General features: G+C 45.6%; 6 protein-coding genes across 6 annotated transcripts; 2 read left to right on the top strand and 4 right to left on the bottom strand.

The window, feature by feature from the left end:
* Window positions 1-771: 771 nt before the first annotated feature.
* Window positions 772-3525, bottom strand: LOC120899531 (peroxiredoxin 1). The gene is made up of 2 exons (XM_040305490.1): window positions 3330-3525; window positions 772-1690 (listed from the first exon to the last, which is right to left on the bottom strand). Exon 2 carries the CDS (start codon window positions 1673-1675, stop codon window positions 1085-1087), a length of 591 nt encoding a protein of 196 aa, XP_040161424.1. The 5' UTR covers window positions 1676-1690; window positions 3330-3525; the 3' UTR covers window positions 772-1084.
* A 2596-nt stretch (window positions 3526-6121) lies between these two features.
* LOC120899525 (1,5-anhydro-D-fructose reductase) lies at window positions 6122-7737 on the top strand. Its single transcript, XM_040305485.1, has 3 exons — window positions 6122-6472; window positions 6600-6767; window positions 6857-7737. The coding sequence occupies exons 1-3, from the start codon at window positions 6398-6400 to the stop codon at window positions 7589-7591; spliced, it is 978 nt and encodes a 325-aa protein (XP_040161419.1). The 5' UTR covers window positions 6122-6397; the 3' UTR covers window positions 7592-7737.
* A 669-nt stretch (window positions 7738-8406) lies between these two features.
* LOC120899527 (1,5-anhydro-D-fructose reductase-like) lies at window positions 8407-9655 on the bottom strand. Its single transcript, XM_040305487.1, has 3 exons — window positions 9551-9655; window positions 8785-9480; window positions 8407-8704 (listed from the first exon to the last, which is right to left on the bottom strand). Exons 1-3 carry the CDS (start codon window positions 9623-9625, stop codon window positions 8516-8518), a joined length of 960 nt encoding a protein of 319 aa, XP_040161421.1. The 5' UTR covers window positions 9626-9655; the 3' UTR covers window positions 8407-8515.
* Window positions 9656-9910: 255 nt separating this feature from the next.
* On the bottom strand, window positions 9911-11359 carry LOC120899530 (prostaglandin F synthase 1-like). The gene is made up of 3 exons (XM_040305489.1): window positions 10989-11359; window positions 10751-10918; window positions 9911-10681 (listed from the first exon to the last, which is right to left on the bottom strand). The coding sequence occupies exons 1-3, from the start codon at window positions 11061-11063 to the stop codon at window positions 9983-9985; spliced, it is 942 nt and encodes a 313-aa protein (XP_040161423.1). The 5' UTR covers window positions 11064-11359; the 3' UTR covers window positions 9911-9982.
* Window positions 11360-11489: 130 nt separating this feature from the next.
* Window positions 11490-12855, bottom strand: LOC120899526 (aldo-keto reductase family 1 member B1-like). The gene is made up of 3 exons (XM_040305486.1): window positions 12609-12855; window positions 12388-12530; window positions 11490-12324 (listed from the first exon to the last, which is right to left on the bottom strand). Exons 1-3 carry the CDS (start codon window positions 12684-12686, stop codon window positions 11586-11588), a joined length of 960 nt encoding a protein of 319 aa, XP_040161420.1. The 5' UTR covers window positions 12687-12855; the 3' UTR covers window positions 11490-11585.
* Window positions 12856-14331: 1476 nt separating this feature from the next.
* On the top strand, window positions 14332-17368 carry LOC120899529 (aldo-keto reductase family 1 member B1-like). The gene is made up of 3 exons (XM_040305488.1): window positions 14332-14657; window positions 16085-16920; window positions 17215-17368. The coding sequence occupies exons 1-3, from the start codon at window positions 14583-14585 to the stop codon at window positions 17258-17260; spliced, it is 957 nt and encodes a 318-aa protein (XP_040161422.1). The 5' UTR covers window positions 14332-14582; the 3' UTR covers window positions 17261-17368.
* Window positions 17369-17383: the final 15 nt, after the last annotated feature.

Genomic DNA, 17383 nt, shown 5'->3' with positions numbered 1-17383 from the left:
AGCCGATTCCGAAGCTGATTTCGGAACCAATTCCGAAACTGATTTCGGCACCAATTCCGGAATCGAATCCAGAAAACTTAGGAGCTAGCCGGAATCGATTCCGATTTCATTTTTCCCATCACCATCCCATCACATCATAATGAAATGTGTTTCAATTATTTCTTGAGTGTTGTTTCAAACAAGATACACACGCTATGGTGTTTCACTGTCAACCCCTTAGGCCCATTAGGCCACTTACTAATTGAGTTGTTTGTCAATCCTCGCCGCGCTTGGCGTACTTCTAATGGTTCGCTCATGTGTATTCGAGAGTGACCCGGTGTGCTAACGACAGAATCGCTCATAACCGCTGAAGTGCACTTTTGTAGCGATGTCATCGTTTGCATATTCCATATGGAAAGGAATGCTAATGAGGCGCGCGTGTGGACATCGTTGAACACAACGGAAGTAAAGGAACGACCAGACCGTGCAAGAGCAGCGCGCGAAAAGCATGATTAAATTTGTCAAATCGATACAAATGCACCGCTCTGACGAAACAACCTGGGTAGGACCTTTGGCTTCCGGAAGAAGTCTCTCGAATTTTTGTTACGCTTATCGGATAAGAGACTGTCGCGCTATCAAGCCCACAAAACGTGACCACCAGCATGAATAGTTCTTATCGCGGACGTGTCGGGGACCTAATTTCGCAATGTGACCGATTATTTAGTGGATCCGCGTAGCGTGGTGTGTGCAATTCAAACTAACCCCTAACACATATATTATACAAAATAAAAATCAATACTTTATTTCCATTTTATTGCTCTCAGCTCATGGAGGGGGGGTTGATATTTTAAACATCTAAACAGTTTCTGTTTTGATCCTCGTGTTCTTCTTCTCATTAAAAGAGCCTGTGTGCTCCTCCTCGCAGGTTCAACCTGTGCGATTAGCCTCCTCTTCTCTGGATGATGATTTTTAATTTAATGCCGCGGTCAGAGGGCGATGATGTATTCCCGTAAAGTAGATGATATCACGCGGAAAGAATGTATGTGTGTGTGTGAAAGATTCTTCTGTTCTTGTTCGGCTCAACGTATTTCCCACAAACATCCTTTTAGTTGACGGCATTGAAGTAATCCTTCGACTTGTGCGGATCGGCCACCATCGTCTTGCTGCCAGGCTTCCAGTTGGCCGGGCACACCTCGCCGAATTCATCGGTGTAGCGGAACGCCTCCACCAGGCGCAGCGTCTCGTCCACGCTGCGTCCGACCGGCAGATCGTTCACCGTCACCTGGCGCAGGTTGCCCTTGTCGTCGATGATGAACAGGCCGCGGAACGGGACGCCCGACTCCTCCTGCAGCACGCCGTAGTCGCGCGCGATCTTCATCGACTTGTCCGCCAGCAGCGGGATCTTCAGCTCGCCCAGCCCACCCTGCTTGCGGGGCGTGTTGATCCACGCCAGATGAGTGAAGTGGCTGTCCGTAGAGCAGGCGATCACCTGGCACTTCTTCTCGTGGAACTCGTCCGCCCGGTCGGAGAAGGCGACGATTTCCGTCGGGCAGACGAAGGTAAAGTCGAGCGGGTAGAAGAACAGCACCACGTACTTGCCGAGGTAGTCCGACAGGCGGATTTCCTTGAACTCACCGTTCACGACGGCGGTACCGCTGAATGCGGGCGCGGGTTTCTGGAGCTCCGGCACTGGCATGATTAAATTAGTTTACTGTAGGAAGAGAGTTGAAGAGAGAGAAGAAAAAGGGAAATTAACCATCAAATAAGCAACGAAAAAAGCATGTAGTACATGAGTGGTTCAAGTGCTTTCGTCCCATCTGCACTGCTCCCCACTGTAGCCGCATAAGACCGGTTGTGTTGCAGCAGCGTGAGCAACGCTTGCCGGCAGTTGCGTAATTCCAAAAGCTTTGCGCTTGCTCCATTGTTCCCATAGTTACAACACGGGGGGAAGGTGGAGCGGATTAGTAAGCGGTTTCTATTCCCTTCCCTCCTTCGTGCGTAGGCTTTGAGAGTGTGTTTAAGCTCTCCATTTAATGTTTGTTGCGTCAAATTTTATGGTTCAATTATTACTTTATTTTGTTTTCTGTGGTTCTGATTAATTCTGATGACGCGAAAGAGCCACCAGAGCGCTTGGTGACTAATGTAGTTCCCTCCAGGGGCAAAAAAGCTTCTTTGGCACACAATGAAAACCCCCTTCACGGCGGAAAGTACAGACATTGTGCCATCATGGATGAGTGATTCGTTTGGGCCGAAAGCAATTGTGATACTTTCACTTTTTGACCCCAGGAACCTTCCACATCACACTGCGTCTTTTCCGACGGTCGTCAGCTCTCATTGCTTCAAACCATTCATTAAAAAAAGCCTGGAGGAAGTCGCACAATTCGCTCCCCATCGGTCGCCGGTAGGAAGAAATGGAGGCACAAAAAAAAGATGGCGTGACACGGAGGTGATCGAAGATCGTGATGGTGGTCCCAGTAGGCCGTCAATCGCTCTCGTGACGTTGAAAAGGGTACGCGTGTAAAAAGGGGAGCTTCTCCTCGCAACCCCGGGACTGTCCTAATCTGTTCTGCGAGACAAGACAGCCCCCGGAACACAATTACAAAGCTCCTCTCTCTCTCCACTCCATTTGCTTCTAGCAACATCCACCGGAATGTGATTATACACACACTCACACAGCCAGACACACCGGAAGATTAGATGGAAGGGAGTTGAAGAGGGGAAGCTAAGAGGGATGGTTAGGGGAGAACGTCGAATGATTCAAAACTATGGTTGCAGTAGAGCGTGGTCTGGTCCTCCTCTCTCCGCGTTATCGAATGTGTAGAAATTGCTAGAAGCTGAGCATTTAACCCCCTTACTCCACACTCCATTTCAGCTTCCCCCCTTTTTTCTGGATTAGGGGTAAAGATTTGTTACAATTGCCATAGAAACCGACTGGCCAAACCCTTGCAAAAATCATTCACCCTTGGGGGCACTACCATCCGCTGCATAGGGAAACAATGGGCGTTAAGCTCCACACTGTTAAGTGTTTCGATGGAAAATCGATTAAATTCCGATGGTGCTGCTGTTTGCTGTCCGCGTTGGCAATTAGAGAGGAGCAAAATGGAACCTATTTTTTGCATCGAACAAAGATGAAATTTTGGCGTCACTCGAATTACACGTCGGCAATGGCGTCTGGATGCGGCTACAAGAGCGGGCTTTTAAAGCAAATACACCGGGCTTTGCCTAATATAGTGCTAAATGCTTTTCTAAAATCATTTTGTTCTCCTTTTCCACTATTTCATCATCCATCGCAGGCTATTAAATTAAGGACCAAATATGCAACCGACAGAATGAAAAGGTTCAACAATTACCTGCAGTGAAAGAACACGAACGTACAATGCAGGAAAAATTTGCGACAAAATTACGCAAAATGCCGGTAAGACGAGCGACACGCACAGACACACACGCACACAGTCACGCACACGTACGGCAAAATTCACGGAGCGAAGCAAAGTTGCTTGCGTTCAGTTCGGCGGAGATTTTCTTCTGAACACACACTGAACAGGTCCGCCGCCAAGCTGGTCATAATGTGTAGTGGTGGGATTCGCTCGCGCCGGTGAAGGTGCGCTTACACCTAACGCAAGTACTGATCGGGTGAGAAGAGAGAAAAAGGGAGAGAGAGATAGTGAGAACGTTGGTTTATGTGTCACAGAAGGAGATCTGATTTCTGAAAATTGGAAGTTCTGCTGGCATTCTTCTAATTTCCGCAGACGTGTAGCTGGATCGAAATAGCAATTGAATGTTTTATGGCTTCTGGACACCGTTAATTTGTATTTTACTGTAGACTGGCAATTGAACCTATTTACACTACATATTCTCTTGTAGTTCGGTTCAATAGAAGTTTGTGCGTGGGTGAAATTTGTTTGGGAAATACAGTTTGGCAAAGTTTGGGAACTGTAGCATAAGCTATAGGTCGATCATTTGTAAGCACTATGTATAGAGAATTTTCGCTTTTTGGCCATCGTTTCACTGCTGTACTAGGTACCCGCAAACTGGATGCGTCTTAAATTGAGTGCTTTTTAATTGGAGTTTTTTTAGTTAAAAAAAAAACACTTAAACGTTAATACATGAAATATCCGGAATCTCATGAAGAGTAATTCATCGCAAATTTGCAATTTTCTCATAATTTTTGGGTCATTCTCCTTTGTCTATGTTTGCTATTACTTTACGCCATCGCACAAATTACTAAACAGTAGGACGTCGATTATCCGGGCAACTCGAGACCGGACGGTTGCCGGTAAATCGATATCCACGGATAATAGTCCAATACAGGGTTTCCAGGGTCGTGGGAACGCACCAAAAAAATATGGGAACCCACCAAAAATTGATGGGAACCAACCAATAAATCGTGGGAAATCCTGCAAATGTCAATTTCATATAAAAGATATAAAATTCACTGATTTTACTAACAATTTATTAAGATTAAATCGATTAATCATTATTGTAATATGATTTTCATCAATAACTAACTGGTTTAAGTACGTTTGACAACTGTTCATGACAAAAAATAAAGTTCAACAATAGCACTACCCAAGCGCCACAGATCAAGCTTAAACGACTGGAAAATTGAATATCCATAGAAAAAAATGAAAGCTCCACTGCTTCATTGGTTTGATCAATAGATGGCGTATTACAACTCATCATTATATTGCTATCCTTTTCTTGCAGTGTGTTTCGACAAGTTTCATCTTATCATGACCTATATAGCCTTCTAACTTTCTGAGCAAAAATCTATATAAATGGTCGTGTGGTCAGATACGTGGGTATCAACACCAACAACCATTACTCAAATCTCACTTGCTTCAATGCTGGTGGTTTCCGTTGGAGTTTAGTATTTAAACAATCGTATCGCTATTCTAGTTCTAGCGATGCATAACTTCAATGCGAAACCATACAACAGTACAGATGAAATGAGAAAGCTCTCCTCCAAGCGATGAAGCTCAGCTGGTTGGGGGTATCCCACCAATAGATAGCGCCACCAGCTTTTTCGCTATTTTTAGAATGCATGAGTAGTTTGCCGTCTGCTAAACGAAGTCTTTCTATATTCCGTTTAGGTAGAGAACTTGAGTCGTTTAGAAGCCGTTTAGTGGTCATTTAGTGGATTTGTGGCACTTGGGTAGGTAGCTGCACAAAAATAATGTTTTAGGAATTTGACTATCGCTTTAAATGTTCGCCAGGATTGCAAAGCTATCAGATTTATGCGCACGGTTGAGCCACCCTCCGGTTTATCTGTCTCCGGATAATCGACGTTCTACTGTAGTTTAAATCAACATAAATGAAATTAAATGTGACATATTCTTTCAAGTCAACGCCAATGAAAATAATCAATCCATAGAAACGTCACTGCAGCTAGTGAATATTATTCACTAACTCGAGTTTGTCTACATCTCAGTCAGAGGTCATCTGCTGTGTCTCTATTCTTTGCCGTTTTTCTACCCTGGCCAATAGTTAGAAGCGAACTTATTGAACTCCTGTTAACATTCTATGGAGTTCATGGTTCCATGGATTCATTGCATTAGTTTCCCACCACTTGTGGATATAGATTTCGAAGGATTAGCAATAGCATAAACAGCATCCGATCTTTACGAGCAAATTTAGTATAGTAGGTGCCCACTAAGTAATATGCCATTTCGGAAATCAAAACGAAGCATCTCGCCAGTCAGCGCGCTACCGAGAAATGAGTTTTTCTCGCTGCCTGTGAGCGGGCTGAGAAGTGTTCTCACTTCTCACTTGCATCCATTCTCGCGTAGTAGAGATGAGTCCGCAAAGCTTCCCAAGGAGCATTTTGCGCATTGTCAGCAGCAGATAGACCAAGGTGTATACAATCGAACTGTTCAAAAGGGCAAAAACATGGGGGTTGTTTTATTTTGAAATCATTCCAAATAATTGCACAAATTACTCATTTTTCGCTTTTTTACTGTGTTAGAAATACTGATACCAATAATTATGATTTTATGTTTATCTCGAATTATGTCCACTAAGTTAACATCACTCCCTTCGTATAGTGCAGCTGCAGTAAAACTCAGCTAACATTTAAAATCTAATTTACATTTCATTCCCCATTTCAGTCAAGCATTCCACACATAGAGACAACCAAACATGTAAAAAAACCGTACACCGGCAACAAGAGGGGAAGCTTAATTTATGCGATTATCGCCCACACTGTCAGCTGCAATTCGTCGCAAACGATCAGTAAACACATCAGCGGCACATCGACGGGGCAAAAAAACACGCATCGTCACTATCTGCTACTCGCACACACTCCCACCGATCACTAGCGATAGTAGTTAGACGCATCTAACGCCCGACCACGGGCACTCATTCACTCCCGATTCACCGATCACGGCGGACGTTTTCGCACAGGTATCGCTTCGCTACAATGGCCCCAAAAATTCCATCTGTTCGGCTCAACAATGGCCTTGAGATGCCCGTTCTAGGGCTTGGCACGTACTTGGTAAGCAGACGAGCACGATAACCAGTCAACCCAGGCCATTATCAACTCGTGCCGTGCGATAAAGCGGGCAGAGGATGCTGAGTAACAAATTGTAACCACACACAAAAAATGCTTATCATCGTTGCAGGCCACCGAAGAGGAAGGCATCGCAGCGGTAAAGATGGCCATAGACGAGGGTTATCGCCACATCGATACGGCGTACTTCTATCAGAACGAGAACCAGGTCGGGCAGGCGGTGCGGGCCAAAATCGCGGAAGGGCTGATCAAGCGGGAAGATGTGTTCATCGTTACGAAGGTTCGGCGCGCGATACCAAACCCGTGTTTGTGTTCGTGTCTTCTCTCCTGCTAATCTAATAAGGTTTATGGTGCGTTTACGTTTTGTAGGTTTGGAACACCTACCACGCCCCGGAACATGTGGCCGAAGCGTGCCAGCGCTCGCTCGACAATCTCGGCCTGGGCTATATCGATCTGTTCCTCATCCACTGGCCGATGGGCTGGAAGTTCTGCGGCTGGACCGGGGACGATCTGCTGCCGATGAACGCGAACGGCAAATCGATCGATTCCGACGTCGACTATCTCGACACGTGGAAAGCGATGGAATCGCTGGTGAAGGAGGGCAAGGTAAAGAGCATCGGCGTGTCGAACTTTAACAGCGAGCAGCTGACGCGTCTGCTGGCGAACTGCGAGATCAAACCGGTGACGAATCAGGTTGAGTGTAATCCGGGCATCAATCAGCGCAAGCTGATCAAGTTCTGCCGGCAGCGCGACATTGTCATTACGGCGTACAGTCCGCTCGGTAGGCCAAATATGGCCGATCCGGTCGTCGGTACGGCGGGCATTCCGAAGCACGCGCTGGACGATCCGCGTGTGATTGCGATTGGCCAGAAGTATGGCAAAAGTGCGGGCCAGGTGGTGCTGCGGTATCTGGTCGAGCTGGGCACGCTGCCGATCCCGAAATCGTCCAAGCTGGAGCGCATCCGGCAAAACATTGACATCTTTGACTTTAGCCTGACCGAGGAGGAGATTAAGGTGATGGACGGGTTCAACACAGGCGGCCGGACGGTGCCGTTTCTCTTCAGCAGCGAGCACAAGTACTTCCCGTTCAAGCTGGAGTACTGAGCAGGAAGGGGGGAACAGCAAACCGATCTGATGGCTAATGATTCACCGGAAAAAAGGTCACCGTGAATAGTATTCAATCTGTTGTTGCTTTGGTAAATAAATGTTACTGCACTCTTTGGTGTGTATGTGTGTGCCCTGTGACGTAATCGTAATGATTACTATTAATTGTGCCCTTCCGCCCTCCGAAGCGTCCGAATGCTCGCTGTAAAGAATCGTAATCATCGTAAAAGGGTGCAATTTGTTTTGCTGAATGATGCAATCAGAGCCAGCGCCTGCTAGCAGAACTTGAAGGGCATCTGTGTTTACCTTTGATTTGTTTGTTTGTTTGCGAATAGCGACCCCCCCTCCCCCCAACACAGTGAACTACCGGGTTGTTCGTCCGAAGAAAAGCGCTTAATAATTAAGTTCACAACAGAGTAGGCTTGGGTTGTTTAATGTTTTGCCATTCGTCACGCGGAATTAGCTTTTGTGTTCCATTTAGTAACCATTTGTGTTTATTACAATAAAACTTTTTATTTGAATTTCAGTTCAAATGCGACACCCTGGACTGTACAAACAACGCGAAATGATGATGAAACCCGTCAAGGACAAGGCTTAACAGTGCGGAAGTGAAGTTACAACGTATCCAATTACACTCTAAATAGAGCCCGACCAATCCCATGCTTTCTACGAAAGGTAAGCATTTTATAAATTTAATCATCATAAAAGTATAGTAAAAATAGATTGAAATCCCCCCTCTGATAAGATTATTAGACGATTGTTTGCTAGGGCAACATTAAGTGGGTTGATCAATATTGATAAAACTATTTAACCAATACTCTTCAAACATTGAACCATTTTTATTAGTAAAACCTGTTTAAAAAAAACTCACCAATTTCCATCACCTGTTTTCAAAAAATCGCTTTTAATCCGACCCATATTGCCTTAAAATTCTATATCGAACGGATAGTACTTGTGGGACTTGAGTGGCAAAAATGGTATTGTGCGGGCCGAATGGAACGAGGCCAGATATTCAATTTCCTCGCCCGTTAGCTTGAAGTCACACACGTCGATGTTTTGCCGCATGCGTTCCTCGTTCGTCGAGTACGGAATAGGGATGGTTCCGATGTCAATCTAGTAGGCAGGAAAATGGGAATAATTGGAAGTCAATTTAACAGCTTTTAGGAAATTTTCTCTATCCAATTCTAACTCACCAAATAGCGCAGTATCACCTGACCGCCCGTTTTGCCATACTTGCGCCCAATTTCCAGCACCTTCGCGTCGTCGAGCGCATTCCGGTTGCCGTACGTCGTGCGGTGCGGTCGTCCCATCGGCCCGTACGCCGTCACCGTGATGCCCCGTGCCTGGCAGAACGCAATCAGCTTCCGCTGATCGTAGCCCGGGTTGGCTTCCACCTGATTGTTGACCGGTGTCACCGTAGCTATCTGGAGAATGCGCTCGATTTGCTCGCTGTTAAAGTTGGACAGTCCGATGCTGCGTACCCGCCCGCCCGAAGTGACCAACTTTTCCATCGCTTTCCACGTCTCGACGTAGTCCACGTCGGAGAGGAGCATATTGCCGGCGGCATCCTTCGGTTGCATGTCCGCATACTCGTACCCGGCGAATTGTACTCCCATCGGTGAGTGCATCAGGAAGAGGTCGATGTACCCTATGTCGAGCATGTCGAACGAACGGCGGAACGCTTCCTCGACGTGCTGCGGATCGTGAAACGTGTTCCACAGCTTGGTCGTCACGAACACGTCCTCCCGGCGGATCACACCCTCCGCTATCTTGTCCCGTATCGCCTGCCCAATCTCGACCTCATTCTCGTACAGGAAGGCGGTGTCGATGTGCCGGTAGCCGAGGTCGATCGCTTTCTTTACCAGCTCAACGCACTGGCCTTTTTGAGCCTAAAAATGCATTAGAAAATTTGTGTAATTTGAGTCTTTGAGGAAACACACGGACACTGGCGTCTCTTACCAAATATGTCCCGTATCCGACGACCGGGATTTCGTACCCATTGCTAAAGCGAACCGTCGGCACTTGTGTTGACATTGCGAATAAACAGCTGATGCCTGACGTTGCCGGTCGACGGTGTATCGACGCGTCAAATCCCCCTAGAGGTTGCTTCAAAACTGATTTTTATTTTATTAAAGAATAGGATTTTTATAAAAGTTTTCAAAAGTATTTCTTTAAATTTAATAATTGTGTAAAACAATTTAAAAAATTATTTAAAAAAATGTTTTCATTATTGAAAAAATGAAAAATGTATTTTTTATTTTCTGGATTTTTTTATACAACCGTATCGTCTTATCGCAGGGTTATAAAGTCATTGAGCAGTTATCTTAAAACCTTGTTAATTTGATTATTTCACTGATAAAGATTCACTTCCGCCTCCAGCTCCAAGTGGACTTAAAATTCCGCTTCAAATGGATAGAACGGATGGGCCAATCCCATCTCAAACTTCACCAACCGCTCGCCCGTGTTGAGCGCATCGAGCGTAACGACCTCTGCCGGCGTCAGTGCAAAGTCAAAGATGTTCAAGTTCTGCCGAATACGTTCCGAGTTGCCCGACTTTGGAATCGGCACCGTACCGATATCGACCAGATAGCGCAACAGTACCTGGGCTGGAGTTTTCTTGTAGCGCTCCGCAATTTCTACAACCCGCGCGTCTTCCATTGGATGTTTGGAGCTTTTCCCGTCTTCCGGACCGAGCGTACTGCCCGGCCGGTACAGTGGGCTGTACGCGGTTACGATCACGTTACGATCTTTGCAGAATTTGATCAACTTTTTCTGATTCAAGCGTACGTGACACTTGACCTGATTGGTTACCGGGGTCACCGAACCGTTCTCCAGAACACGGCGCAACTGTTCGGAATTGAAGTTGGAAACTCCCAGGCTGCGAACGAGCCCCGTATCGAGCAGTTGCTCCATTGCTTTCCACGTGGTGACGTAATCTACGTCGGTAAGAACGGTAGTGCCGTTCGAGTCCACCGTAGCACCGATCGGGCTGTGCATCAGGTACAGATCCACGTAGTCCACGTTGAGTTTGGAGAGTGAGGCATCGAACGCTTCGCGCACTTGGGCCGGTTCGTGCGATGTATTCCAGAGCTAGAATTAGGGTTAAAAATAGACTTACTTTTGACTTTTGGCCAACACAAGCAGGGTGCATCAACTGACCTTAGTGGTAAGGAAAATGTCCTCCCGCTTGATGGTACCATCGGCAATCTTTTCCCTTATCGCTTGCCCAACTTCTGCCTCGTTCTGGTACAGCGAAGCCGTATCGATGTGCCGATAGCCAGCATCGATTGCTGTTTTTACCGCATCGACACAGTTTTGTCCCCGGAGCTGGAAATGAAGCGTGAAAATGACAAAATCGTCACAAATCTAATGATTTCTTGCACTCAATTCTACTCACATTGTAGGTACCCAGCCCAAGCACGGGCATCTTTTTCCCATTGTTCAGGGTCACTAGTGTCGCTTTCGCGTCCATTTCACTTTCTCACGGCTTGCTTTGGTTAATTGCACTCAGCAAACTGTACTAAACGCCCTCGCTGCAATGTTGGACAATTTATACTACCAGACCATGAAGCGTATGCACAACCGCAAGAACATCCGCCAGGCTTTTGGTGTGGACTAAAAGTGAAACAAGCCGTTCGGTGCGGTTTGCTTAATGCGAGACAGCATTATCAGCATGAGCAGGCAAAAAAAATGGAACGAGGGCACAATCTGGAGATTTTTCTGGAGGTTCTTCTTGCGGGTGTATCTTACAAAACTGTGATTGTGATGCAGGCGAGATCTGCAGGAGCGATCTTGTTAGTAAGGGTGTACTAATTGACCTTGGTTTGTACATGCACTAGGTACTCGTTGGTTTACATTAGATGACGTTTAGCACCGCTTAATTAGAGCAAAGTCACAATTTTATTTGTAATATTTTTATGTGTGTTTTATTAAATGTAACAAGTCTCTAACCTAGCAAATGCGCCGCATTTCTATATCTTGCTCTATGCCATTATTACTCTTCCTTCTCGAACGGATGATGCGGATGTCCGAAAGCGCTCGATTCCGGACAAATACGTCCATTACGCTCCAACCCCGCCAACTGCTTCATATCATCCTCGTCCAGCTGGAAGCTAAACACATCAAAGTTCGACGCAATGCGTTCCTTGGTAACCGACTTGGGAATAACGACGTGACCCAGCTGGATCTGGTAGCGGATCAAGATCTGTGCCGCACTCTTGCCATGCTTCTTCGCCAGCTGGCCAACCGTAGCATCGTCCATCAGTACCGGATCGTCCGCCTTAACCCAGGGTCGGGCCGGCGAACCGAGCGGACTGTACGCGGTAACGATGATGCCCTTCTCCGCACAGAATGAAGTAATTTTCGACTGGTGCAGATAAGGATGGCACTCGATCTGGTTGGTGGCGGGTGGGATGCGTGCAACGTCCAGCACGCGCTGCACCTGTTTGGCATTGAAATTCGACACTCCAATGTTGCGCACCAGACCAGCATCAACGAGCTTTTCCATCTCGGGCCAGGTGTCGACGTAATCGGCGTCGGAAAAGAGGAACGTCTTCCCATCCGGTCCCATCGGGAAGAGCTCCGTACCTTCCTGGTAACCCACCGGCCAGTGGATCAGGTAGAGGTCGAGATAGTCCAGCTTAAGGTTCTGCAGCGTCGTCTTACAAGCGCCCTCGACTAGATCGGGCCGATGGAACGTGTTCCACAGTTTGCTCGTCACAAAGAGATCCTCTCTGTAGGAAGATAAGGAAGATGATTGATATTGGGACACAAATTGTAGCAAAGTTACCTTTTACCTCTTCACAACACCTTCCGCAATTTTGGCCGCAATTCCTTCGCCCACCTCATGCTCGTTCTGGTAGACGTGGGCACAGTCAATGTGCCGATAGCCGACGTCAATCGCGTCCTTTACCGCCTGCGCCACCTGTCCCGGGGGAGACTAAAAGTGGACGTGGAAGGGTCGTCACTCTTTTCACTTGCAACTGCTACCATCTCCTCTACACGAAGTTCTACTTACGTTCCAGGTGCCTAGTCCAAACATGGGAATGCTGTTACCATTCTTGAAGATTGCATTCGGTACGACATTGCAAGTCATTTTGCGTTTGGGATGATAAGCGTTGAGAGCTTGCAAAATACAGACTGCCTACTGTGATGTGTAGCGATGGAAAAGGTGAATTAGAAGACGCTCGCTGCCAGAACACACACGCACAATAACTGAGTAAAACAGTCCCCCGCTTGTTCGTGTGATCGATCATGTACCGGTATTGCCGCTTTTATATAAATAGTCGTTCTAAGCAAAGAGAGAGAGAATACGGGAGTTGGGAGAGAATTAATAGGCCGGTAAACGGAAAGAGAGAGATAAGTAATACGCGCGTACGTCCTAATCGTCTTTGCTCGCTCACGTAGAATTTAGATGCATTAGAGTGATTTTCGCATGTAAAGAGGTTTTTTTTTAAATCAGAGATTTTATAGTTTTGTCTGTGGTTTGTCATCCACGCGATAGACAGTGAGACGGGAATATTTGAAACACGCAACTGTTATACTGTATAGCAAAAAATCGTCTTCACGTGCTATTGGTAAGATTATGATTGAAGTAAAGTAAGAAATTTACATTATCTACAAACAATTGCATAGTTGGAAGCTGTTTGTAATTCATTTTTTGAACAAAATATGACAAAACTGTTATACACATATTTTTTCACATTAAATCTTTTTTTTTCAGGGAAGATAAGATGTCAAGCAAAGTGAATGATAAATTAAGTAAAGGTAAGGTATAAGATTAATTTACGAGAATAAATTTAAAATTGCCTATTTTACCCTTAAATAAGGGTTGCTGTTTGCCTGACGCAGCCAACAAGACCAAAGTACGCAGCCAACTGTCCCGTAACTGACCGTTAGCTGTAAAACTGTGCTAATGACCGTTGCATTTATTGCTATTTCAAAGTTTACACTACATATGGACGTGTATTTGTATAACTTTATTAAAAACGATACTTGTTATTCAACCTAGAGTTGAATTGTTCCCTTATTTCACAACAAATGAAACACGTTGTCATATGTTATGCTGCACCAGGCCGTGTGTTTTCCCCCCACAAGTTGATCATCATCATGCTGTATAGCTTATCTATAAGGGTTGGTTGATCACTACGCTAGTTGTCTTATCGGTAATGAAATACGAACGATAATGTATCTCCTGCCCGATAATGCAACGCACCTCGGTAATGTGTGCCATGTAGTGTTTTTTTTTGTTACTGTGCATGAATCCTTCCATCGGCCGGCATTCTAATCTCAACTATTGAGATCGTATTTCGGTCGTTTCTGGATGGAAAAAGCATGCTGCAATGTGTGGTTCAATTGGAGGAAATAAGTCATAAAAGAGTGATTACCGTAAGATACAGCTAAAAAAAACATAAGCGAAATGGTTTTATTTATAATACTTTTCTCACAGCATGACGATGACGTTATTAATTGACTATGGTTTATGTTTTCTCTCTCTTCTCTCTCTCTCTTCTTTTGTCGCTCTCATTTACACATTTCTCGCGAATCTATGCCATTTCAAACGCTAACGTTGTATGCGTATACGCGGTGCGCGAGCATGTGTGCGTATTTCCGCGTATTGTAGCGGCGTTTCGATAGTTTACAAACGATGCGTACACGAAGCCGGTGGTTGCTTTGATAGACCGAGCCACTTGTTCCAAGCCAACCAAAAAACGGTGTCCCCTCTATCACTGTATGTGTGTCGTAGTCTTGTTTCGTGCCTAACGCGCCCTTCATTATCTTGCTCTTCCTCTGCCGGTCGAGATAAGCGTGCTACTCTCTACTCTATAAAACTCGCGCCGTTCGTGACCGGTTGTGTCAGTTTTGCTGTTGTTGTTCCCGGTGCTGGAACGTCCCGTTTTGTCCCGGCCGGTTGTGTTTGTGTGTCCGTTTATTGAGTGAACATAATTCATCCAGTGTGACCGCTTAGCTTGAACGTCCTACCGCACTAATCATGGCTTCGACCGTTCCCTTTGTGACGCTCAACAACGGGCAAAAGATGCCCATGCTCGGCCTGGGAACTTGGGGTGTAAGTATTGTTTGACGGTGTGCATTGATTCGTACGATTCGCCTACGCTTACCGGGGTAGAATTACATAATTGACGCTGTGCTGTGCAGAGGGAATCCGATGTAAATTGTCAGCCAGAACGCTCAGTCAGTGCATGTGAATTGCTATTAGAGTGCAATTGTTCAATTATTTAATGTAATGCAGCCTACGGAATGTTTACCCTTTGTTTCGTCTGATTGATTAGTTCCCCAACCCCCCTTCCCTTTGCGTGTTTGAAGGTCAAGCTGGAACCATTGCATGACTTTGCAAATTGAAACCTGGACTGCACTCCACACACTGCTGGAGGCGGAAGGCTTTTAGATTAATATTTGCAAGTCCGTCGTCGAGATATTTCCCTGTCTCTAAACAACAACATCTGTGCGTGTTGTGTGGAACTTGCAATGCGTTTGTAAATAGCGAATGAAGGGGCTTTCACTAACACACGGAGGATAGGGTGACCGGCTTCCGACCGGTTAACCCTTAAGTGCTCAAGAGAAAAATGGAGACGTGTTAAGTTAAAAATGATCTTATTTGATAATAGTAAATTGTTTGATAGTACTACCTAGATTAACTTATGAAAAGGACTTAAACCCAAAAAGTAGAAAAACAATGGTTCCGAAATTAAAAACAAAGTTTTTTAGATTCTCTTCGATTACAAAGCCTTCTAATTGTACTTAATTCCAGCGGAGTGATAATGATTTTAAAGCTGTATATTACAAAAAGTAATTTAATAAATTGGTTTTAACCTAGAAAGTTAGATGGCTTTTTCTCCAGGATTTTTGGATAGGTTTCAAAGTTTGTTGAAACAGTCCCTCGACTTATTGAGCATTTCCCATAATTTTTTGAATCATTTGTTTCAAAAAACGTCACCACGATTCCAATAGATTGTGGGAACGATTCAAACAATGTGTGGAAATGTTCTGTAAATCGTAAGAGACAATCTAAAATAAAGCATAAACAGGTAGTGAATCGTGAGATGACTTCAAAAACGTTAAAAAAGTATCCAAAAGTCCGTACGATGTATAACATTGATGACCAGGTAGCAGATCTTTTCAACAGATCCTTTAAAAAATGACGAAATCTTGAATTATCTAGCTCATTTATATGTTATTAGAAGATATCTAGATCGATACGCTTGAAATAGCTAGGAGCCTCATTATTATGTAGCAAATGATACAAGGATATGAGTTATTCAAAGGGGCTACAGGAAAACAAACCTGTCAAATGATCATTTACTACAATAGCCCATCGTCAATCGATAGTATCCGATGGTCTGTCAATAGCGCCATCTATTATTCAAACTGTCCACTAAAAGCGGTGGATCGATTGTACAAACTTGCACTACAAATCCTTTTCCCTAATGCCTTCATGAATCATTGATATCAACCTTGGTTTCCTTTTTCTCCTAGTCTCCTCCGGGTGAGGTCGCCCAGGCGGTGAAGGATGCGATCGATATCGGCTACCGCCATATCGACTGTGCCCACGTGTACCAGAACGAGCACGAGGTGGGCGAAGGCGTGAAGGCCAAAATCGACGAGGGAGTCGTAAAGCGCGAGGACCTGTTCATTACCAGCAAGCTGTGGAACACGTTCCACCGGCCGGATCTGGTCGAGGGTGCATGCCGCACCACGCTGAAGAACCTCGGGCTGGACTACATCGATCTGTACCTGATTCACTGGCCGATGGCATATCGCGAGGGACCGGAATTGTTCCCCCAGGACGAGAACGGCAAGACGGCCTTCTCCGATGTGGACTACGTGGATACGTACAAAGCGCTGGAGAAGCTGGTGGAGCTCGGACTGACCAAGAGCATCGGCATCTCGAACTGCAACTCCAAGCAGGTGGAGCGTGTACTGGCGGCAGCCACCATCAAACCCGTTACCAATCAGATTGAGTGCCATCCGTATCTGACGCAGTCGAAACTGTCACCGTTCTGTACGGAGCGTGGTATGATCGTTACCGCGTACAGTCCGCTCGGATCGCCGAACCGCCCCTGGGCTAAGCCGGGCGATGCGCAGCTGATGGAAGATCCGAAGATTGTGGCGCTGGCGGAGAAGTACAACAAAACGCCGGCCCAGATTCTGATCCGCTACCAGATCCAGCGCGGCCACGTAGTTATCCCGAAGTCGGTGACCAAGTCGCGCATTGCCTCCAACTTTGAGGTGTTTGATTTCGAGCTAACGAAGGACGATGTGGCACAGATCGATACGTTCGACTGCAATGGGCGGTTGGTGCCTATTACGAGGTGAGTAACAAATTTACAGCAACTAATTATAATTGCTAAAAGCATGGACAAGTTCAAGTTCTCTGTGCTCTCCGTTATCAGTACGCATGGTGGCGTTATCGCCTAGAAATGAGGAAGCCGTCACACGCACGCGAAGCGGCCGTAATGGTGTGATTTAATGGCAATTTAGTTTGATTCTGTTACTACCCATCCTCCACCCAGCCTGCCTAATTTGATAATGTATTTAATCTGTGACCTCTTTCATCGTCTAATTCTAATTTTCTCGTTTTGGGTTTTGCACTCGCATTCCTATAGTGCTGCTGGACATCCGTATCATCCGTTCGAAAACGAGGAGTTCTAATTCCAGCCACCACAGCCTAGCAGACGAAGTCATCTCTCTGCAATTTGATTATTTGTATGTAACCAGCACGTAACGGTCCAATAAAGTAAATTCGATTAATAATTTCAATTCGATTCTGAGTAA

The sequence above is a fragment of the Anopheles arabiensis genome, chromosome 3 (assembly GCF_016920715.1).
Source record: "Anopheles arabiensis isolate DONGOLA chromosome 3, AaraD3, whole genome shotgun sequence".
NCBI classification, from domain to species: Eukaryota; Metazoa; Arthropoda; class Insecta; order Diptera; family Culicidae; genus Anopheles; species Anopheles arabiensis.
This window is presented reverse-complemented; position numbering and strand designations above follow the sequence as displayed.